We start from the raw sequence: 23,383 nt of genomic DNA, 5'->3' as shown, positions 1-23,383 counted from the left end.
CATCTAGATAATACAAGTCTTCATTAGTAAATCCAAGCAATAAAAATTGGTGACTCATTTTTCTAGGCCAGGTCATGAGAGGGAGACAAAGAGGTCTAGAGACACTGGGGACAGAGTCTAGTCAGGAATGGGTATACAACATTCCAACAAAGGAAGATGGTTTGCATCAGAGCAAGAAGAGGTCCTAAATCCAGTACAGAGGGGACTAAACTTCTGCAAGGTTCAGGAAAAGGTGGAATCTGGTAGATAATTTGCTAATAATTCAGTAAGGACCACAAGACCAGCATGGATTGAGAAGGGGACCTGCATCTAGAGGCAGAATTCCATTGAGGAGTAGTCCTTGACTCTAGGATGTGTACTGATTAAGGAACAAGTTCAGAAGCAAGCAGTAGCTGTATGCCTCAGATCCCAAAAATGCAGTATGGTCTTAGTTCTAACTAACACCTCAGCCTATTCCCTAAATGTGAATAATCGGGGCAGGAATCCCAGAACAAAGAGGAGTCTACAGTTCTGTTATTCTTTATCAACAGTTTTCTAGCTGTCTGACAGTGGCTGAGCTTAGCTGCAGTTTACTAGAACTCAGAGTGGGGCAAGCCCATAGTCATGATGCTTAGACTTAAACTCAGGTCTGAAAAGAGTAGAAGGTCAGGAATACAACTTTGCCCTGGATCATAGCACTTTTGGGACACTCAGCCAGAGCTGTCCTTGATACCTCAAGAAAACAGCAGCAGGACCAGTTCATACATTCCCCTCAGTGTACAGAGCCCAGTTATAACATAAAGCCCCAAAGCAAGAAGTAGGCTAGATGAAAGAGCAAACAAAAGAAGAAGCCTACTATAAAAAGTTATTATGGTGACAGGGAAGCTCAAGACATAAACCCAGGGAAAGAGAATGATTCCAAAGCATTTACAACCAAAGACTAAAATAACAAAAACAGCTTAAAAAAAATAGTTAAACAAATTTAACTAAAATTGTTGGAAGAGATGAAGCAAGAAGTAATAAGTTTTAAAGAGTTAAAATTTTTTTTAATTGAATTTTATTTTTTCCATTATCAAGTATTTCCCCCTCAGCTTCCCTCCCCTCTCTCCCAATGAACAAAAAGAGAGGGGGGAAAAACAACCTGACATAACAAACAGGCATCAGGCAAAACAAATTCCCATATTGGCTATTTCCAAAAGCATATGTCTCATTCTGCATTTTAAGACCATTACCTCTCTAGCAAGAGATGAGTGGCATATTTTATCTTCTGTCCTCTGGACTCATGATTTATCATTTTATTGATCAGAATTTTTTTTTTTTGCTTTAAAAAAATCTATTTCACTTTATTTTCAAGTTCAGATTCTCCTCTTCTCTCTGCCTCCTCTCCACCCATTGAGAAGGCAAGAAAAACAAAGCCCATCACAAATATATAGTCATACAAAAAAATTCCACATTAAATGTTTTTTATAAATTAAATGAAAACACTAAATGAAAAAGTGAAAAATTATATTGATAGCTCACTGTTGTTTAGGGTTCATTGTGTGCCAGGTACTATGCTAAGCATTTTACAATTATTAGCATATTTGACCCTTACAACATCCCTAGGAGGTAGGTTCTATTATTATTCCCATTTTACAGTTGAGGAAACTGAGGCAGGCTAAGATTAAATGACTTGCCCATGGTCACCCAACTAGAAAGTGTATGAGACTAGATTTGAACTCAGGTCTTCCTGACTTCAGAGCCAGTATTCTGGTCACTGCACCACGTAGCTACCCCTTCCTGCCCCCCCCCCACCAAAAAAAAGAAATTAGAATTATAGAAGAAAGAATTGGAAAAAGAATTCACAGCTTGGCACAAGATGTACAAATCCTTGCCCAAGCAAGAAACTCCCTGGAAATTAGAATGGATCAAATAGAAGCTAAAGAATCCATGAGACAACAAAAAAAATAATAAAAACAAAATTAAAAAACTGAAAAAAAAAGAATATGTAAAGTATATCACAGCAAAAACAAATGACCTGGAAAAGAGACCACCACAGAGATAATTTAAGAATCATTGGACTGCATGAAATCTATGACCAAAGAAAGGGGCTAGACATATTTCAAGGAATGATAAGACTGCCCAGGTCTCATAGAACCAGAAGGCTAAATAGAAAGAATTCATCAGTTATCTCCCAAAAGAAAGCTCAAAATGAAAACTCCCAGGAACATTATAACCAAAATCCAGAACTTCAAGGTCAAATAAAAAACACTTAAATTAAAAAAGGAAGAATTCAAGTACCATGAAGCCATAGTCAGCCTCACACATGATTTGGTGGAATGTGATAATTCTGCAAGGCAAATGATACAGGTTTCCAAGGAAGAGTAATTTACCCAGAAAAATTGAATTAATCCTGGTGGGGGTTGGGTAGGGTAGATTTTTAATGAAATAAAGGACTTCCAAGCAAAAAGACCAGAGCTGTATAGAAATGTTGTAGTAAAAACACAGTAGTTAAAAGGAACATAAAAAGGTAAACATGAAGAAATAATTACAGGGCAGCTAGGTGGCGCAGTGAACAGAACACCAGCCCTGGAGTCAGAAGGACCTGAGTTCAAATTCGACCTCATAGCCTTGACTCACTAGCTGTGTGACCTTGGGCAAGTCACTTGACCCCAATTGCCCTCAAAAAAAGTAAAAAATAAAAAAAAATAAATTGTGTCCATTTAAAAAAATAAATAATTTTAAAAATGGGTGGCTAGGTGGCGCAGTGAGTAAAGTGACTCTGTCTCCATGTTCATCTGCTTGAGGTCCATTTAGAGATGCAGTCTTGCAAGAATGAATAGAGTGGGGTGTTCACTAAGATAGTGTGATATAATTTTCCTGGCGTCTGAGCAATGCTCACGGCCTCCATTAGCTCAAAGCTACCTAGTGGGTGACTTCAACTGTAAAATGATAATATCATCTAACCTATAAGATCAAACGAGATGTTATTTGTAGTGTTTAGCAGAGTTCTCGGGACATAGAAGGTACTTAATAAATGCTTATTTATTCCCTCCCTTGTATGAAGTGATGTAGAATGAAGTAAGCAGAACCAGCAGGAGGATAATCGATACCATAACAATAAGGGTAAGGTAAACAACTTTGAAAGACTTAGGGGGGGGGCAGCTGAATGGCGAAGTGGATAGAGCAACGGCCCTAAAGTCAGAGGACCTGAGTTCAAATGCGACCTCAGACACTATGTAACCCTGGGCAAGTCATTTAACCGGGATTGCGTTAAAAAAAAAAAAAAAAGACAGGAACTCTGGCCCTAGCAACGCGTCACCCGATCCTTGGGGGCGGGGTCTTTATTATGCCCGCGTGGCTGCAGCTGCTGCAGCGATGTCGATGTCCGATTTCCCAGAGCTCTACTTCAACGTGGACAACGGCTACTTGGAAGGGTTGGTCCGGGGCTTCCAGGCCGGGTTGCTGAAAGTGGCAGATTACCGCCACCTGGAGCAGTGTGAGACCCTCGAGGATATAAAACTACACCTCCAGACCACGGACTATGGGAACTTCCTGGCGAATGAGATGTCCCCACTAACGGTGTCAGTCCTTGACGACAAACTCCGGGAGAGGATGGTGGCCGAGTTCCGCCTCCTGAGGAGTCAGGCTTACGAACCACTGGCCAGCTTCCTGGACTACATCACCTACAGCTACATGATCGACAACGTCATCCTGCTGATGACAGGGACCTTGCATAGTCGCACTGTAGCGGAGCTTGTGAACAAGTGCCACCCACTAGGTACCTTTGAGCAGATGGGGGCCGTGAGCATTGCTCAGACCCCAGAAGAATTATATAACGCTATCTTAGTGGACACCCCACTCTATTCATTCTTCCAAGACTGTATCTCTAAGGATGACCTCAAGCAGATGAATATCGAGATCATTCGCAACACGCTGTACAGAGCTTACCTAGAGGACTTCTACAAGTTCTGCTCGGCTCTAGGGGGCATCACGGCACTCACCATGTGTCCTATCCTGGAATTTGAGGCTGACCGCAGATCCTTCATTATCACGGTCAACTCCTTAGACACTGAACTCTCCAAGGAGGACCGGGCCAAGCTGTTTCCACACTGTGGGAAGCTGTACCCTGAGGGTTTGGCCCTGCTGGCCCAGGCCGAGGACTACAAGGAGGTCAAAACCGTGGCCGACTACCACCTGCAGTATAGACGAGTCTTTGAAAGGGCTGGTCGAAATGCTGGTGATAAGACCTTGGAGGACCGATTCTTTGAGCGGGAGGTGAAACTAAACAAGCTGTCCTTTCTTAACCACTTCCACTTTGGCGTCTTCTATGCCTTTGTGAAGCTCAAGGAGCAGGAGTGCCGGAATATTGTGTGGATTGCCGAGTGCATCGCCCAGAGGAACCGGACCAAGATCCACAACTATATCCCCATCTATTAGCTCCCTCCTCTTAGCCCCCTGTTTCCTACCCTTTGGCCATGACTCCACGAGGCCGGCTGGGGACAGATGGGTGTCCTCATGTGCCCAGAGTACTGTGCCTATGTGTATTTGTAGGGGTCACCGTTTTGGCCTGTTCCATATGCATTTAATACTGATGAAGCAGATCTCCCTCTCCCTCTCCCCCCATCCCCCAGCTTCTAGACTTCATCCTCTGGAGTTGAGGGCTAGCGGGTGGGGTTCTAAAATCCTGATTTCAGAGTTGAGCCCCCACCCCCATAAATAGCCTCTGTAACTTCTGTGTTGTTAAAAAAAAAAAACCAACCCTGCCCTAAGAAAGATGAACACAGGGGTACCACTATTTTGGTGGATTTTTTTAATCTGTTAAAGTCATCTGAGAAGCATTTTGAGGTCATTTTGATATTCCTTTAAAAAAAAAAAACAACTTGATTGCCCTGTCTTTTACCCAACTCTTGCCAGCCCCTTTCTCTTCTTCTGCCCCAGGACCCTATTCCCAGTAGAAATTCCCAATTTGTGTGTTAGGAGCAAGGGAGTAGCCCACATAGTCATCCGTCTCCCCAACATACACCCATGCAAACATATATACACACATACACAGCCTCCCCCCTCCCCCTTCCCACAAGCACAAGTCAGGGTTCTGGCACTAGAAACTAAGGAGCCTTTCATCTTCCTGTCATCCTTAACCAGGAGTTTTGGTACAGAACTTTGCAGAACCTTCTTCCCAATTGGGATATCTCTTCTTTCAAACTCACCCTAAGATTTGTGTTTCTCCTAACAATAAAGCTTCCCATTCTGTGAAAAAAATAAAAAAAAATGTTAAAAAAAAAGAGACTTAAGAACTCTAATCAATGTAATGACTAACCATGATTCCAGAAGACTCATGAAACATATTACACTTCCTGATAGAGAAGTGAAAGACTGCAAATTGAGACTTATTTCTCTGAACATAGCCAAAATATGATTTTTGACAAGAGGTCAGTCAAGAAGCCTGAGGACAATAGGAAAGGGAGTCATGAGTAAAGCCAGAGCAAGTGCTGGGTAGCAATCCTAGAATGACCAGAGACAGGCCAAGAAAATGCACTATGGAGGATTCTGGGTCTGAAGGCAGCAAGCAGAGGTCTTCCTCAAGAAAGCTCATGGGTGGTCTGAAAGGCCCCAAGTAGGAACCTTAGAAACCCTTGGGAGAAGGTCAGAAACCCTTCTGTATGGTGCTGCACTACTCAGGGACATCCCATGGCCAGGGCCTCTGGGGTCCCTTGATACTCTATCCTGAGATGCTACCAAGGGGGCTAAAGAGCCTTCACTCTGAACTTTAGCGATTCAGAGGAGCCTAACCCTGGGAGTAGAGACCAAAGTAGGAACCCAGAGAATCCAGACTGAGATCAAGCAGGGCCTCCTTCCCCCCCTAAAAAGCACAGAAAAGAGTGGGGGTCATGTTCTGGCAGAAAGCCCTAATTCAAGAGTTAAAGCTGGAGAGAGTAAAAAAATACAATTAAAAAAACAAACAAACAGTAAAAAAAAATTGTCATAAATCGAAGTCTCCCAAAAGATTCCTGCAAGCAGAAACTCAAGGAGGAAAATATAATTTCCCATAAGAATTCCATGGATACCTAGAAGAAATAAAATGAAAGCTCTGGAGGAAGGAAACAGAAAAACGAACAGCTTTGAAGAGAAGGTGTTAAATCTTAGCCAAGAAGAACAGACTCTGCAAACTTGTTCTTATTGTTGTTCAGTCACGTCTGACTCTTCATGACCCCATTTGAGGTTTTCTTCACAAAGATATTGCAGTGCTTTGTCATTTCCTTCTCCAGCTCATTTTACAGATGAGGAAATGGAGGCAAACAGGGTTAGTTGACTTGCCCAGGGTTACACAAGTAGAGAGTGTCTGAGACCAGATTTGAATTTAGGAAGATGAGTCCTCCTGACTACAGGTCTGGGAAATAAGTGGGGGGACTGGGAATATATGACATGGCAAAGAGTGAGGATAATAATAGAGAATTTGTTGCAAGCAAAATAAACTTCTTGATTCTGAGGGGAGAAAATTTAAAAGACAAAATAAAAGTAAAAGAAAGAATTAGAGTCCAAGGGATGGGGCCTTAGCTTGCCTCACAGACTACCCACGAATGACTGCAAAAATTGTAATATATGAATGTAATGGCATATTATTATACTTTAAGGAATGATGAAAGAGATGGTTTTAGAGAGCCCTGGGTAGAATGAATAGGTGAAGCAAGCATGAAGTGAAAACAGTCAGGAGAAAAATGTATACAAAGACAGTAATGTTTTAAAGAAAAACTTGTTCAGGCTCATCTGACTCTAACTTTTGAGGACTAAAAAACTGTGATCAATGTAATGACCAAACTTGTCTCTTGAGGATTTGTAATGAAGCTAGTTATTCATTTGCTGATAGAAGGGTGATGGACAAGGTACAGAAAGAGAAATACATTTTTGGACATGGCCCTTGGGTATTGATGTGGGGAGGGGAAGGGATATGCTTATTTGTCACAAGGGCTTTTTTTCTTTGTCTTTATTTTTAATTTGAATGAAGGATAGAAGGGGTTAGTAATAGTGATGACAAAGAAGGTTATTTGCATATTTTTAAATACACAGAAAAGAACAAGAATTAATAAGGAAACATAGTCATGATAGTTTTGAGAATAGCCTGAAGATTTTATTGGATATTTTGAAAATGTGGCATGCAGGGGTGGCTAGGTGGCACAGTGAATAGAGTACTGGCCCTGGAGTCAGGAGGACCTGAGTTCAAATTTGGCCTCACTTAACAAAAAAACTAGCCATGTGACTTTGGGCAAGTCACTTAACCCCAATTGCCCTCCAAAAAAAAAATGTGGCATGCATTCCCCAATTGATAAATGGTCAAAGAATATGAACAGGCAGTTTTGAGAAAAAGAAATCAAAGCTATTGGGGGGCGGGGCAGAGTCAAGATGGCAGAGTAGAAACAGGACCTCCACATGGCTTGGGGTCTCACCACCTCCAATCCATGTAAAAGGGGACTCTGAACAAACAGTGGAGCTACAGAACCACAAAATAACACAGAGAAGCTAACCTCCTGCTGAGGACAGCCCAGCGGGCCGAAGGAGCCAACCCAAGCCCCACAGTGAGGTTATGGCCCCAGGGCGGGCCTAACCAGCCCCCCCACTGTAGGGACTCCAGATCACCAGAAGCTGTGGTGGTCCAGAATTATCAACACATAGATGCTAAGGACAAAGTGAGAGGTCAGTGCAGTGTGGACTTTGGGTCCCAGTAGTTGGGTGTTCGTCAGCTTTTGCCCCCAGGGCTAGAAGCCACTGAGGAGCCACAGCTGTGCAGCCGCCTCCATGTGGCAGCTTCAGCTCCTGGCCTGCAGAGTGTAGGGGGACCAAGCGACCAGTCTGAGGAGTAATTGCTACCAGTCTGAGGAGTAATTGCTCTTGCTTTAATCTGCTTTGATCTGGATTTCGGTCTAGGGTGGAGGTTCTGGGGTGTGTGACCAGCTTGCCAGAGCATGTGGAGGCTTCAGAGAGGGCACCCAACTAATACCTCTGGCAACTGAGAAAACCCCAGCATTCGGTACAAAGCTCGCCTGTCTGGTAGCAGAGTCCTACTGTGGCAAAAAGCCCAAAAGTCAAGTAATTGAGTGGCAACATGACCAGGCAAAGGAATCAAAGCAAACAGAAGAATCCAACATTAGACTCCTATTATAGGGACAAAAAGGATCAAAGCATGGAGCAGGAGGAATACAGTGAAGTCAGAACTCCTGCACCAAAAGCTTCAAAGGAAAATAAGAGCTGGTTATAGGCCATAGAAGACCTTAAGAAGCAGATAAGAGAAGTGGAGGAAAAATTGGGAAAAGAAATGAGAATGATACAAGAAAATTACAACAGCCTGACTAAGGAAAATAATACCTTAAAAAACAGACTAACTCAAATGGCAAAAGAGGCTCAAAAAGACAATGAGGAGAAGAATACCTTAAAAAGCCGAATTTACCAGATGGAAAAAGAATCTCAAAAGCTCACTGAGGAAAATCATTCCTTCACAATTAGATGGGAGCAAATGGAAGCTAATGACTTTGTGAGAAATCAAGATGCTGTTAAACAGATCCAAACAAATGAAAGAATAGAAGGCAATGTGAAATATCTCTTTGGAAAAACCACTGACCTGGAAAATAGATCCAGGAGAGATAATTCAAAAAATTATTGGACTACCTGAAAGCCATGACCAAAGAAAGAACCTAGAAATCATCCTCCAAGAAATTCTCAAGGAAAACTGCCCTGATGTTTTAGAACCAGAGGGCAAAATAGAGATTGAAAGAATCCACCAATCACCTCCTGAAAAAAAATCCCAAAAAGAAAACTCTAGGAATATTATAGCCAGGTACTGAAATTCCCAGATCAAGGAGAGAATATTACAAGCAGCCAGGAAGAAACAATTTGAATATTGTGGAAACACAATCAGGATAACTCGGGATCTGGGAGCTTCTACACTGAGGGATCGAAGGGCTTGGAATATGATATTCCAGAGGTCAAAATAGCTGGGATTAAAACTAAGCATCACCTACCCAGAAAAAAATGAGTATTATGTTTCAGGGGAAAATGTGGTCATTCAGTGGAATAGAGGACTTTCAAGGATTCTTGATGAAAAAACAAGAGTTGAATAGAAAATTTGACATTCAGATACAAGAAGCAAGAGAAGCATGAGAAGGTAAACAGGGAAAAGAAATCATAAGGAACTTATCAAAGTTGAACTATTAACATTCCTACATGGAAAAACGATAATTGTAATTGATGAAACTTTTCTCATTATGAAAAAAGTTGAAGGGAATAGAAATATATATGTTTATATCGGAGGGTATATGGGCATATGAATACATATGTGAATGTGTGTATGTGTATATACAGATATACATAGATAGAGGGCACAGGACCAATTTAATAGGAAGGGATGATACTTAAAAGGTGAAATTAAGAGGTGAGAGAGGAATATAATGAGAGGATATGGGGAGAGACAGAATGGGGTAAACTATCTCATATAGAAGAGGCAAGGGAAAATGGTTACAATGGAGGGGAAGAATAGGAAGGCAAAAGGGAATGGGTCAACCTTATTCTCATTGAATTTGTTTCAGGGAAGGAATGAAATACACACTAAATAGGGTATCTCACTCTACAGGAGAGTAGGGTGGAACGGGATGAGAGGGGGGATGATGGAGGGGAGGGCAGGCTGGAGAGAAGTTGGAAGCACCTACTTTGGAAAAGGGAGGGGATCAAAGTAGAGAATAGAATAAGTGGGAGGTGGGATAGGAGGGAGGGAAATATAGTCAGTCTTTTACAATATATCTACTATGTTAATGTTTTGCATTAGCTACACATGTACAACCTATACTGAACTGCTTATCTTCCCGGTAAGGGTGGGTGACAAGGGAGGAAGGGAATGAATCTGGAATTCAAAGTTTTAAAATCAAATGTTTAAAATACACACACATATATATATATATATACTATTATTAATACTATTTTACATGTAATTTGGAAATAAGATATACAGGCACTGGGGCATAGAGATACACCATGCCCTACTGGAAAAGTCAAAGGGGGTATGGGAGAAGATATTGGAGAGATCAGTTTGGAGGAGGGGATAGCCTGTGGGACTGCTATTTGGTGGCAGTGGGTAGGGGGAAAATGGGGAGAAAATTTGTGACTCAAAATCTGGCAGAAATGAATGATGTAAATCAGAAGTTAATAAAGCATTTGAAAAATGAAAAAAAATAAATCAAAGCTATCAATAGCCCCAGGAAAAAACGCTCAAAATTACTATTGATTAGAGAAATGCAAATTAAAACTACTCTGAGATGTTACCTCATGTCTATCAGATAGGCTAATATGACAGAAAAGGAAAATGACAAATACTGGAGGAATTGTGAAAAGATGTGAACATTAACGCACTGTTGGTGAAGGTGCAAACTGGTCCAAGTGTTGCGGAAAACAATTTGTAACTATTCCCAAAGGCTATAAAACCCTTTGATCCAGCAGTACCACTTACTACTAGGTCTGTATCCCAAAGAGATCAAAGAAAAGCGAAAAGCCCCTACATGTACTTAAATATTTATAGCAGCTCTTTTTTTGGTGGCTAATAATTGGAAATTGAAGGGATGCTCATCAATTGCGGAATGGCTAAATAAGTTGTGGTACAGGAATGTAATGGAGTACTATTGTGCTATAAGAATTGCTGAGCAGGCGAACTTCAGAAAATCCTAGAAAGACTTAGATGAATTGATGCTGAGTGAAGTGAGCAGAACCAGGAGAACACTGTAGGTAGTAACAGCCACATTGTGTGATAACTAACTTTGATAGACTTAGCTCTTCCCAGCAATCCCAAAGAACTCCAAAGTGCTCATGATGGAAAATGCTATCCACATCCACAGAAAGAACTATGGAATCTGAATGCAGATTGAAGTCTTCAGTTTTAACTTTTTTCCTTTCTTGTGGTTTTCCCCTTTTATTCTAATTCTTCTTTCACAACATGGAAACATGTTTAATATGATTGTATATGTATAATGAACATCAGATTGCTTACTGTCTTGGGGAGGTGGGAGAGGAATGAGGGAGGGAGAAAAAAATTGGAACTCAAAATCTTATTAAAATGAATGTTGAAAACTATCTTAACATGTAATTGGAAAAAATGCTATTAATTGGAAAAAACAAAATACTATTAAGTGGAAAATAAAAATATATTTTATTTTAAAATACATTTTTATCTATTTTATTAAATATTTCCCAATTACATCATTTTTTCCAATTACATGTTAAAACAATCAAACATTTATTTAAAAATTTTTAAAGTTACAAATTCTCTCCCTCTTTTCCTTCTCCCTTATTGAGACGACAAGTAATTTGATAGAAGTTATACATATGCAATCTCTATTAAATTTTTTTCCTCTGGAGATGCATAGCATTTTTCCTCATAAGATCTTTGGAATTATATTGCTGAGAAGAGCTAAGTCTAGCATAGTTGATCATCACACTATGTTGTTGTTACTGTGTATAGTGTTCTGGTTTTGCTCACTTCACTCAGCATTAGTTGATATAAGTCTTTCCAGGTTTTTTCTGAAATCCACCTGAATTAAAGGTATGTGCAGTTTTATAAACCTTTGGGCTTAGTTCCAAATTGTTCTCCAGAATCATTGGATCAGTTCACAACGCCACCAACAATGAATTAATGTTCCAATTTTTCCCACATCACTTTCAATATTTATCATTTTCCTTTTCTGTCCTATGAGCCAATCTGATAGGTGGTACTCTAGAATTGTTTTCATTTGCATTTCTCTAATCAATAGTGATTTAGAGCATTCTTTTAATATGACTATAAATTATTTTAATTTCTTTGTCTGAAAACTGCCTGTTCATAGCCTTTGACTGTTTATCAATTGGGGAATGACTTGTATTCTTATAAATTTGACTCAGTTCTCTATATGTTTGAGAAATGAGACCTTTATCAGAAACACTGGCTGCAAAAATTGTTTTCCAATTTCCTTTTCATCTTGGGTGTGTTGGCTTTGTTTATGCAAAGCCTTTATAATTTAATGTAATCAAAATTATCCATTTTGCATTTCATAATGTTCTCTATCTCTTGTTTGGTCATAAATTCTTCCCTTCTCCATAGATCTGACAGGTAAACCATTCCTTGCTCTCCTAATCTGCTTATGGTATAACCCTTTATGTCTAACTCATGTACCTATTTTGACCTTATCTTGGTATACAGTGTGAGATGTTAGTCTATGCTTAGTTTCTGCCATACTATTTTCCCATTTTCCCAACAGTTTTTGTCAAATAGTGAGTTCTTATCCCAGAAGCTGGAATCTTTTGCTATGAACAGGCAGTTTTCAGACAAAGAAACAGTAGATTACTATAGTAATTTATTACTGTCTTGTGTACCTAACCTATTCCATTGATCCACTACTCTGTTTCTTAGCTAGTACCAAATAGTTTTGATGATTGCAACTTTATAATATAGTTTTAGATCTGGTATGGTTAGGCCATCTTCCTTTGTATTTTTTTTCACTAATTCCCTTGATATTCTTGACCTATTGTTCTTGCAGATGAATTTTTTAATGTTTTTCCTACTTCTACGAAGTAATTTTTTTTAGTAGTTTGATTAGTATGGCATGGAATAAGTAAATTAATGTAGGTAGAACTGTAATTTTTATTGTATTAGCTTGGCCTACTGAGCAATTTATATTTTTCCAATTTTTTAAATTTTACTTTATTTGTGTGAAAGTGTTTTGTAATTGTGTTCATATAGTTCCTGGGTTTGTCTTGGTGAGTAGACTCCCAAATAGTTTATATTTTCTACCTTTACTTTAAATGGAATTTCTCTTTCCATCTCTTGCTACTGGCTTTGTTAATATTATATAGAAATGATCCTAATTCATGTGGGTTTATTTTATATTCTGCAACTTGGCTAAAGTTATTCATTATTTCAAGTATTCTTTTAGTTGATTCTCCAGGATTCTCTGAGTATACCATCATATCATTTGCAGAGAATGATAGTTTTGTTTCCTTATTAATTATTCTAATTCCTTCAACTTTTTCTTCTCTTTTTGCTAAAGCTAACATTTCTAGTACAATATTGAATAATAGTGGTGCTAATGGTATCTTTATTTCATTCCTGGTTTTATTGGGAAAGCTTCTAGCTTATCCCCATTACATATAATGCTTGCTGATGGTTTTTTGGTTTTTAAATAGACACTACTTATCATTTAAAGGAAAACTCCATTTCTTCCTATGCTCTCTAGTGGTTTTTTTTTTTTTTAACAAGTTTTGGCCCAGTTTATTAAGGTATACTTTTATACAGTTTACTTTTCACTGGTCTGTTCTGGCATCCAGAATCACCTGAATAAATGATAGCCAGTGTACATACTCTGTAGTACTTCCCACATGATGTACTCAGTTCAATGTTATTGCCTCTGTAGTGATGTACCAGTTTTGGCCAACATAGCGTAATATTTGATCTCTGATTTCTTCGAGGCTGGGCAGTTGTTGGCTAAGATGACCAATTTGGCTTTGCCTTGTCTGATCATTTTCAGGGTCTGTTTGTAACCTAGCACGTATTTGCTGCTTTTCATGACCAGCTGGAGCCTAGAGTTGACGGACCCCAGCTACTTTTTCATCTTCTTTGCAGCCACCATCTTCCTCTCTGCGGTGCGGGAGGACCCTCAGTCAGAGACCTGCCGCCAAAATCTCGTGTTTTTTTTTTTTTAATTTTTAAAGCAATTGGGGTTAAGTAACTTGCTCAAGATTACACTGCCAGTTATTTCTGGGTGTGGTGCTAAGTATCAGAGACCAGATTCGATCCCAGGTCTCCCGACTTTGGGGCTGATGATCTTACTCACTGCGCCACCTGGCCACCCCTTCTAGTGTTTTTTAATAGGAATTGGTGCTGTATTTTGTCAAAAGCTTTTTCTGCATCTAATGATATAACCATATAATTTCTGTTAGTTTTGTTATTGATATGGCCAATTATGCTAATAGTTTTACTAATATTGAGCCTGCATTCCTAGTATAATGTGTATTGGTCATAATGTATTATCCTGGTGATAATTTTCTGTAATCTCTTTGCTAATATTTTATTTAAATTTTTAATCAATATTCATTAGGGATATTGGTCTATAATTTTCTTCCTGTTTTGACTCTTCCTGGTTTAGGTATCAGCACCATATTTGTGTCATAAAAATAATTTGGTAGGACTCCAATGAAACTGTATTTTAAAAATACAAAAGAATAAAAGCATGTGGAATGAAGTGGAGATTCAGTTTTATATAGAATCCTATTTTTATATTCTACTAGGTATTTATAAATTCCATCCTTTTTCATATTTAAGTTTAGAATTTTAAGTGAAAAACAGAGTGTGCTTCTTCTAGGTAAGTGTTAGTGCTTCTCAAAATTGTAGTTGTATATTCTGCTTCACGTTTCCTTCCCAGAGCACAAATGACCAGACAGTGATCCTGAGGTGGATATCTCAAACCTTGGCAATCTATACAGGGGGCTTATGATATCTAGAGTCATTGAAGTCTGGGTGTCTGGCAGCAAGAGATGATTTCTAATCTCCTCAAAGAAGCAGATGACCACCTGGTCAGGAGGACAAACCTAACAAGTCTGCCCTGACTTACCAGATCTGGACCTTGAATGTGCTGTTTGTACAGTACATAATCCTACAATGATTTAAGCATCAACCTGCAGGAAATATAGGAGTTATGAGTTACTGTTTCATGTTTTAAGTAGTTGTCAAAGTTGTGTGTGTTTGTGTTTTAAAACATTTATTTTGTAGTGGAGAAAATACATTTTTCCTATACCTTATTGAATACCTTTCTAGATGGGATATGGTCACTCTTTTGACAAAACCCTAGACATGAGATAAACCTAAGATCTTTTTAAAAGATTTCCCCCAAAGTTCTGTTCTGGGGTTTGTTGTTTGTGTTGTTGATTCTTTGTTTTTGAAGTGGACCATGACATTATGGGGTGATGTCTTGACTTGTGCATGGATTGCATTTAAGTGAAGCGGAGTTGGGCAAAGCTGACAGCCTCGGTTTCTCTTTCAGAGTCATCAAAGCCCAGTGGCAAGACAAAAGTCAAGATAACTGGCAATGGCTCAGAATGCAGTGGATGTCTTTGGTATTTTCAATGTCTGACCAAGCTCATCCCCTATCCTCCAGATTACGGTCTGTGGCTTTTCAGACTCTGGGGAGATCCCTAAACTAGAATATCTCCTAAGTACCCCCACCCCCACTCCTACTCCTACCCCCAAGAAACAACTTGAGTCTTGGGCTCTTCAGCCGGGCATTTTATTCGAGGAGTCAGTGCTGTATTCCACTTCCCCGGGCTGTTAACAGGAGTCTGAGAACAAAATCCCGCAGCTCAGCGTCGCGAAGCCAGTAGCTACAGTTGGGGGAGCTGATGAGAGGGGACTTCTAAGTGATTCCACCTGGGTACTGAATGGTTGTCAAGGCTCCTAGCTCTCCTAAATCTCCCTTCCTTCCTCACCCGGGCGGAGCGCACCCTTTAGGGGCCGCTGCCACTGCCGCTGCCGCTGCCACTGCCTAGTCCCCCAGGCGGGAGGAGCAGCGCGCGTTTGAGCCGATGGCTCTGGTGCCCTCGAAGTCGGGGCAGTGGCCAGGCTGGGCAGGCGATTAGGAATGGGGTCTCTGGGTCAGGCGGCTGCGGGTCAGAGATCGAGAGCTGAAGGCAGGGACAGTGAGCAGGCGCAGCAACCAAGTAGTCTCCCAGCGCAGAACCACACAGGTCTTTGGCGTCCAGGAAGGTCTGCAGGATCAGCCCAGGTTAGAACGGAATCCATAATAGATGAGAGGGGCGGGGCTAACTAGATCCACATTTAGTGGTAGGAGGGTGAGACTAAGGGGAGAAGAGAGAGAGGCTGAGCAATACGAATTGATGAAGTGGGCTCTAGGACAGCCAGGCCCCACTCATAGGGGGAATGACAGATATGGAATGGAGGCAAGAGAGGAAGTGAGGTTCATATTTAGTGTCTGTATAAAGGAACCTAGGCCAAAGCCAAAGCAAGCAAGAAAGGACCTAGCCAATATTTGGAAGAAGGATAGATGTGGACATGAGGGAGGGGCTGGGCCAAGACCATGGGAGAGTGTGGAGAAAAATGACTTGGAAGCACCTGTGGCTACTTGGAACCGGACTTTTGGTGGATTCTTACCTGGTCAAAGGTGAGACAGCCACCCTCACAGATCCCTCTTTCTGGTTGGGAGAGCCAATTCCGACCGCAGGTCAGATCGTCTCTGCAGGCCGAAAACCTGAGTAGGGAGAGAGAACATTAAAGAATCACGGTTTCAGAAATGGAAGGGACTTAGGGAGTCTAGTCCCAACCTTATCTCCACACCCCAGACCAGAGAGGGCCTCCCAGAACTGTCAAAACTAAGTAGCCAGGAGTAGAGCACCAGTGTTCTAACTCCCAACTCTGGACTCATGTTCCCTCCTCTCATCTGAACTATTGAATAGCTAACCTCTCCCCAGCATTCATCTTTCTCTGTCTTTCTGAATCATGTCCTGAAGTCAAGCTCTGACCACACCCTTCCTTCCTTTAGTCAAAAATACTCCATGGGGGTGGCCAGGTGGCAAAGTGAATAGAACACCAGCTCTGGAGTCAGGAGGACCTGAGTTCAAATCTGGCCTCAGACACTTAATACTTACTAGCTGTGTGACCTTGAACAAGTCACTTAACCCAACTGCCCAGGCTTCCCCCTCCAAAAAGCACAAAAAAAAAATACTCCATGGCTACTAGTTCTAAACTAGGCATTCAGAATCTTCTACCTTATGGTCCCTCTCATCCAACTTTATTTCCCACAGCCTCCCTAGCCCAATCTTCCCAGGTTATATACTGCCAGGCAGGTGTCTATACCCCACCACAAAGGTGCCCCAATCCTTTCTGCCTCTGTTATTTAATCACCATGGCCCTACATGGAATGACCCACTGGGGTCTGAGCTTCCTCCGTCCTCTACTGAAGCTAGACCAGTAACTTTATCCTAGTCAGGAATGACCAGGAAAGGATTTGAAGATGCAGTGCATCTTAATTGAGATGTCTAGCTTCCTTACTAATCCCTAGTACTGATTCATTACTGTGCCTTTCCTCATGTCAGGTCCCTCCCCTAGAATTTCCCCAGACTCCTAACTGCACTGGGATCCACTTCTCCACTAAAATAAGACCTCTGAAGTCCTTACCCATACCCTTGAACTTATCCCTGTCTTACCACTGATCACAGAAGGCAGCACAGATCGGCAGGGCCTGGATACTCCCATGCCTCTCCAGATGGGTCCAATTGACTGCCAGTGGTGAGCAGTGGAGGAAATAGGAGAGACTTCGTAGGAAGGATTCACACCTGGAGGAGCCCAAGAGAGATCATAGAATGTGGAGCCTTAGAAAACCAACTCCACAGGGGGCAGTTAGGTGACACTGTGGATAGAGCACCTGTCCTAGAGTCAGGAGAATCTTAGTTCAAATCCAATCTCTGACACTAATTGTGTGACCCTGAGCAAGTCACTTAACCCCAACTTCCTCAAAGAAAGGAAAAAGAAAACCAACTCCACAGACACGTGCTGGGCTAGGGAAGCAGAGGGTGTAGGGTATACAGAGGAGGAAGTAAGTAAAGTCCAGGCATTTTTTTCTAGGTTAGATTTTAAGGGATATGGGGAGTATCTATGGCTAGGTCCCAGAGTGTCTTCAAATCATGTAAAAAATATGCAAATCCTCTAGTTTATTAATTACCAATCTATTCCAGAGTGGTCCAGCAGTGGAGGGAATAGCAGAAATGCACTCACCTGTGGCTCAAGCCCCCACAGCGATCCCAGATCAGACAGATGCCTGCCATTATGGGGGAGCCTGAGTGGAAAGAAGAGAAATGGTAAATTGCACTGGAAGAGGGGTTTGGCACATGTGATGGAGGGCATCAGGTGGGTCTGCCCTTCCCTGAAATTCTTCAGCTTGGGATCATATGAAAGGGGCTCTGGGTGCAGCTGGGGCCTCCCTGGGTAGGAAACAGGATAGTGGTGACCTGAATCAACCTTAGGGTGAGAGTGCGCTCACTCTGGTTTTCCTGAATGAATGAATTTAGGGAGGTGGGAAGTCCAGAAGGAGCAGAAACCATCTGTCTAGCCTAGAAAGATTAGAAAGGGGAGGGGTATCACTTACCAGTAGAATGGAGTCCACACCAACCTGGTGCCCCATTGAACTTGGGCTCCTCATTGGCTTGCCACAGACCCAGGCATTTGGGGCTACCAGCACCACCATCATTTCCAGCCCAGACCCCTTGGGTCCCTGGCAGACTCATGGCCCAGGCTATGCCTAGGACCCAAGCCACAGTGCCTCTCATGTCCACCTGAGGATCAGAAACTTAGCTGAATCCCTGCATGGAGTTCTCCTTCATAGTGCCTTTAGAGGTAACAGGCTTATTATCCTGTCTCATTCCCTCCCTACCACCCCTCTCCACAGAAATGTACTGCCTAGTGTGTGTGTGTGTGTGGGGGGGACTGCCTGTCAGATAAGGTCTTGACTGGGCACACAGCTCATCCTAGCAAAAGCTACCAACTCATTCTTGGGATCCTCGATTTTCAATCCCTTCCACCAGGGACCCTAGGTTACCTTCTCCCAGTCCCATACTACAAGCAGGACCCCAGATTCCTGACTCCCAGATGCCTTCAACGAAGTGTCTGCTGTGTTCTAAGCGCTGGTGACCTTGACAAGGACCAGGGCCATGGTTACCATACCCCCCCCCCCATTCCTCCCTCATTCTGCTGAGCTAAATCGGCTTAGCTGTGGCTGCTCACCCTCAGCCCTTCGAACTGTCTGGTCCACGTGTGGCCACAGAGAGCCCCATCTCTGCATAGAACTAGTTGCCTGGCTCATTTAGAGCTCAGATTGCAGAGTCTGGGTTATCGAACTCCAGGGGAACCCCACTCCATGGAATCTAACTATTTGCTCCTCCAAAGAAATCCTGGGGCTCCTGAAATTTTCAATGCTAAAGAGGACATGAAGGAAAGGCGGCAACATTTTTCCTGCTTCCTCCAGCCCCGGAGGCCCTGGCCCCATGGGATTTTACCTGGCTCCAACCTCTCCAGGTAGCACTGTCCAAGGTTCGCTGCTCCTTGCTTCTCTTACGGTCGACTTAGTGAGAGCTACAGGACCCAGGAAGGGAGGGAGGAGCCCAATCGGGGAGAAGGAGGGAAGGGGTGGGATGGGGCGGGGAGGGCAGGGAGACGAAAGAGGTTAGGGCGGGGCAGAGGACGACAAAGTGCCGCCCCCCCCCAGCCCAAGAGGCCGATTTACAGGGATTGTTGAGTGGTTTGGAGAAGTGAACAAAGTGAACAGAGTGGCTAGATTTCAAAATATGTCTGTGTAAACCTGGATCTCTCTCTCTCTCTGTCTCTCTCTCTCTCTCTGTCTCTCTCTCTCTGTCTCTCTCTCTCTCTGTCTCTCTCTCTCTCTCTCTGTCTCTCTCTCTCTCTCTCTCTCTCTCTCTCTGTCTCTCTCTCTCTCTCTGTCTCTCTCTGTCTCTCTTTTTCTCTCTCTCTGTAGGGGACAGGATATGGGCCAGACCTGAGTCTTTGTCATCATTAGTGAAGACGGGGGAGGGAAATGGGAAAAGTGTCTCCTAAATTGCTGTACGTGGATGTCAGTGTCTGTAAGAGCTTGCTGTAGCGTATTGTGGAGGGGGTGTGACTGAATGTGTATCTTTGTGTAATAGATATTTGTGACAGTTTCTTATGTGTTCTGTATATTGGGGGCTACAGGGAGCATCACGGGGGCAGGAGTCAGTGCTTCTGCCTTCCAGCTCCACATATCCTCCTGTCTGACTATTCTATTTTCCCCCAGTCAGGGAGGTGAGGGAGGAGCTGGAGGCAAGAGTATCTGAGAGCTCTCAGATGAGTGAGGGATGAGGTAGTAGAAGAATAACTGGTTTAAAGAGAGTGTCCGAGAGACACCCTCTGCCCCTTTTGTCAAATCAGGGGAAGGATTTAAGTGCCTAGACTTTCTCGGGCTCGGGCAGCAGAACCGCTGTTTCACACCAGCGCCACACCTAACCTTAGTTGGGAAATGTGATTTTTTAGTTCTGGGGCCAATGGAACTGGGTGAGATCAGCACCGCGGAGAGCGACAAGGAGACCTAGGAGAGGGCTGGACCGATGGAAACAAAGTTAAAGGAAGAGAGAGACACAAACACAGAGGGAAGAGTGAGGCAAAGGCGGAGACAGATACAGCAGAAGAGTCAGACAGAGAGAAAGATACAGAGGGAGACATAGAGTGAGGAACCTACTTGTTGGTACTAAAAAAAATTCAGAGGAATAGGGAGAGACACCCAGAGAGACAGACAGAAGGACGGAAGAGACAGAGATAGAGGTACTTCCCCCAATCCCTTCCAGACCCCCTTGGTAGACTTAGGACTGGCCGACAGGTGGCGTTGGTGTACAAGGTGACCCCGGTCTCTGACAGTTCCAGCTTCTAGGGTCAGGAGTGTCACTTCCCCTGGGGACCTGTCCTTGTGTTGACAGGATGGAAGACAATTCCTGAGACCAGCTCAGCTCCTTTCTTCATCCACTCTGCAGCGGCCCAGAGAGTCCAGTCTTGACACTAGTTCATCTTGTTGGCTCTGGTCCTGAGAATCCATTAGTGAGAACAAAAAGCTGGGGTCCTAAAAATGGAAGTAAGGGAAATCCAATGGTGAAGGGAGAGAGAAAAGGAGAGGGAGGAAGAAGGTGAGGCCGTCTTGTTCACCCCAGGGAAGAAGGACTTGTGCCTTTGCCCACCTTTCCTTCTGAACCAGAGCCTGCCCAAAGGTGACTGGGCTGTGGAAAGGACTTCCTAAGTATGTGGGGAAAGAGCACAGGGAAAAGACCCTCTGATATGCACTAGGAGAAACAACAGGAGTACCGCAGGCAAGGAGATGGATGGACTAACTCTTGGGATGCTCTCTCTGTCTGCCTGTCTGTCTCTGTCTCTGTCTGTCTCTCTGTCTCTGTCTCTGTCTGTCTCTCTCCCTCCCTTCCTTTCTCCCCTCTGTATTTCAGAGGCTGTTTACTCTCCCCTCCATCTCCCCTAGCTGGATTCTGATATGACCTATAAATCCTGCTGGGTGCTGGTCCTGGCCCGGGCTACGCCCAACTCACACTAATCTTTTGGGTGAGGGGTGGGTGTCCCTGTAAGGGAGTCTCTGTTTTTGAAAGGGAGTGTTCTTTTTTTTTGGGGGGGGGACTGGGACTGGATGCCACTGTGAGAGGAGAGAGAGTGTTTCTCCATAGGAGAGGTCTCTGTGAAGATATCTTTAGACCTTTGTTAGGGGGGGTTCTTTTTCTGTGGCTAGGGGATCATGTCTTTGTGAGGGGACCATGAATGTCGAGGTTGATGTGTCTCTTGTGGTGGCCGTGGCTGCGGCTACAGCTCCCAGACGCAGTGACTGTTCAGGCAGCCCCTCATGGCTCCGCCCCCGCCCCCCACCTTCTCCCGCCGCCTCGGCTCCTCCCTCCCCCCCCCACTCCCTCCCTCACAGGGGGCCGGAGAGCAGCCGCTCCCTCTCCCGCCGCCGCCGCTGCTGCTGCTACTGCTGCCGCCGCCATGGACGATTCCGGCATCATCCGGCGCCGGAGGCTTCAGGTACACTGGCCCAGCATCACCAGAGCACTGGCTCCGCATTCCCCGGCCCTGATCCAACCCCGCATTCCCTGATCTCCAGCCTCGTAGTCCTCTTCATTTCTCCCGCATCCTGGCCCCGCATCCACTGCCCCGCATTCCCAAAGCTCCAGTCTAGGCTATTCGTTTCCCAGCCCCGATCCGGGCCCCTGCCAGAGCTAGGTCCGCTCGGGCTGCGGGTCTGTGGGTGCGGAGCAAGCTATGGGTTGGTTCAGAGACCAAGGATGAAGAGCTGAAAATGGGACTGGGGCCGACACTACTGAAGCAGGGGCACTAGAATAGAGGATGTGGGATTCGGTCTAGGTTTGGGGTAGGGGACAGTGAGGGGCTGTGGTTGGGGACCAGGATGCTTCTTGGTTCCTTGGGAGGGTCGTCGAGTCAGGAATACAGGATAATATCTGGAGTTGGGGCAGTCTCCTAGTCATTAATCTAATGAGCAAGCTATAACGCAGCCCCCTGCGACCCCTGGCAAATAGCTTGGCCACAGCTGCAGATTCACATTCTCCACGTCCCTGGCTCCCTGTTTCCCGGCTTCAGCTCTAACTCGAGCCCCTCCCAGGCTTGGGTCCACCGAGGCTTCCGAACAAGGGCTTGGACTGGAGGTACACATCTGGGGCTGGGGCTGCCTCCAGTTATTAGGGCAATGACCCGTCCAAAACACCGCCCTGCGTCCTGCCGCCCTAGGAGCCGCGGGGAGGTCCGCGGCACCGCCTCCGCCCCTCTGCCCAGGGTTCTGCCCTACACCCGCCCCAGGAAACTCAGGGCCCAGGTAAGGGTGGAACAGAAGGAGATCCAGGGCCTGGCCTGGGGTCACGCTGGGGTTCTGGATCCTGCAGAGACACTGGGGCAAGGATAGCGGGTCCCTGGATCTCGAAGGTATTGTACAGATTCCCGGGGTCTTCCTAGAGGAGAGGTTCAGGACAGTTCCTAGGGGTACAGAGCCAGCTCTCAGACTACGCTGAGCTAAGTGGGAGGAGAAGAATGGAAAGTTATGGCCCTAGGGAACCCCTCCCCCTTTCTTCCCTGAGGCCCTCGGGGCCACCCTAGCCGCGCCTCTGTCTACACGTCGGTAAACATGTTTGTGCTCGGGTTCGGGCTAAGCTGAAGGATCACCGACCTCATTCAAGAGCTGGATCTGAGGAGCTCGAACTAGCCACTAGCTCCCCCTCCCACTCCCCACACCAGGAGGGGACAGGAGACCCTGTGCAACATCCATCCCCACTCTTTCCTCCCCGCCCCCCTCCCCCCGTTCCTTCTCCACCCCCTCCCCCCCCCCCCCCCCCTCCCGCCCCGGCCGGGCCAGCTGGCCGGTGGGCGGCAGCGAATTTTAGCTCCTCACTGTCGCGGGAGTCTCGAGGTCGAGCTGCGCATGCGCGAGGGGGGGGCGGGCTGCCCACTAAGAACAGGGAAACTGAGGCCCAGAGAGAAGGAATGGAATAAGCTGGAACCAGGCGGATAGCAGTGAGCTCAGATGTCTTTGGCCCCTGGCATCATAGTTCACTGGTTGGAGTGGGTGAACAAGAATGAATTGTATGATTCTTCCTGACTCAGTTTTCCCTACAGAAGAGTGAGGAGCTCCGGACTTTTAAGAATTAAGGCAGAATGATACTTTGTATCCCTATTTGGCATCGCTTCCCACAAATCCAGGAAGGGATGCAGACCGCGTGTACCCCTTGTCCCCTCTAAGCAATCACTCCTCTCCCGCCCGAGGAAGGGAAATTTAGGTCTACCATTCCGAAGGCATTAGAGTTCGAGGAGCAGGTCAGGCTTCTG

The 23,383-nt window shown here is 44.4% G+C and overlaps 1 protein-coding gene and 1 pseudogene across 1 annotated transcript; one reads left to right on the top strand and one right to left on the bottom strand.

Annotated features, from left to right (window-relative positions):
* Positions 1-3,342: 3,342 nt before the first annotated feature.
* On the top strand, positions 3,343-5,194 carry LOC138157568 (V-type proton ATPase subunit d 1 pseudogene; annotated as a pseudogene).
* Positions 5,195-15,167: 9,973 nt separating this feature from the next.
* On the bottom strand, positions 15,168-18,300 carry RTBDN (retbindin). The gene is made up of 5 exons (XM_069083179.1): positions 18,120-18,300; positions 17,750-17,810; positions 17,182-17,322; positions 16,130-16,226; positions 15,168-15,726 (listed from the first exon to the last, which is right to left on the bottom strand). The coding sequence occupies exons 1-5, from the start codon at positions 18,298-18,300 to the stop codon at positions 15,466-15,468; spliced, it is 741 nt and encodes a 246-aa protein (XP_068939280.1). The 3' UTR covers positions 15,168-15,465.
* Between the last annotated feature and the right edge of the window lie 5,083 nt (positions 18,301-23,383).

Source organism: Petaurus breviceps, unplaced genomic scaffold (genome assembly GCF_028583685.1).
Source record: "Petaurus breviceps papuanus isolate PSGF00001 unplaced genomic scaffold, PetGlider_PUasm1.0 172, whole genome shotgun sequence".
Taxonomy (NCBI): domain Eukaryota; kingdom Metazoa; phylum Chordata; class Mammalia; order Diprotodontia; family Petauridae; genus Petaurus; species Petaurus breviceps.
The sequence above is the reverse complement of the archived record's forward strand: the minus strand, read 5'-3'. Positions and strand labels throughout refer to the sequence as shown.

Coding starts and splice junctions, on each gene's coding strand:
- RTBDN (XM_069083179.1), bottom strand. CDS start 18,300: ATGAGAGGCACTGTGGCTTGGGTCCTAGGCATAGCCTGGGCCATGAGT. Junction 16,227..17,181: donor GCTGCCTTCTGTGATCAGTG/GTAAGACAGGGA, acceptor CTCCCTACTCAG/GTTTTCGGCCTGCAGAGACG. Junction 15,727..16,129: donor GCTGTCTCACCTTTGACCAG/GTAAGAATCCAC, acceptor CTGATCCTGCAG/ACCTTCCTGGACGCCAAAGA.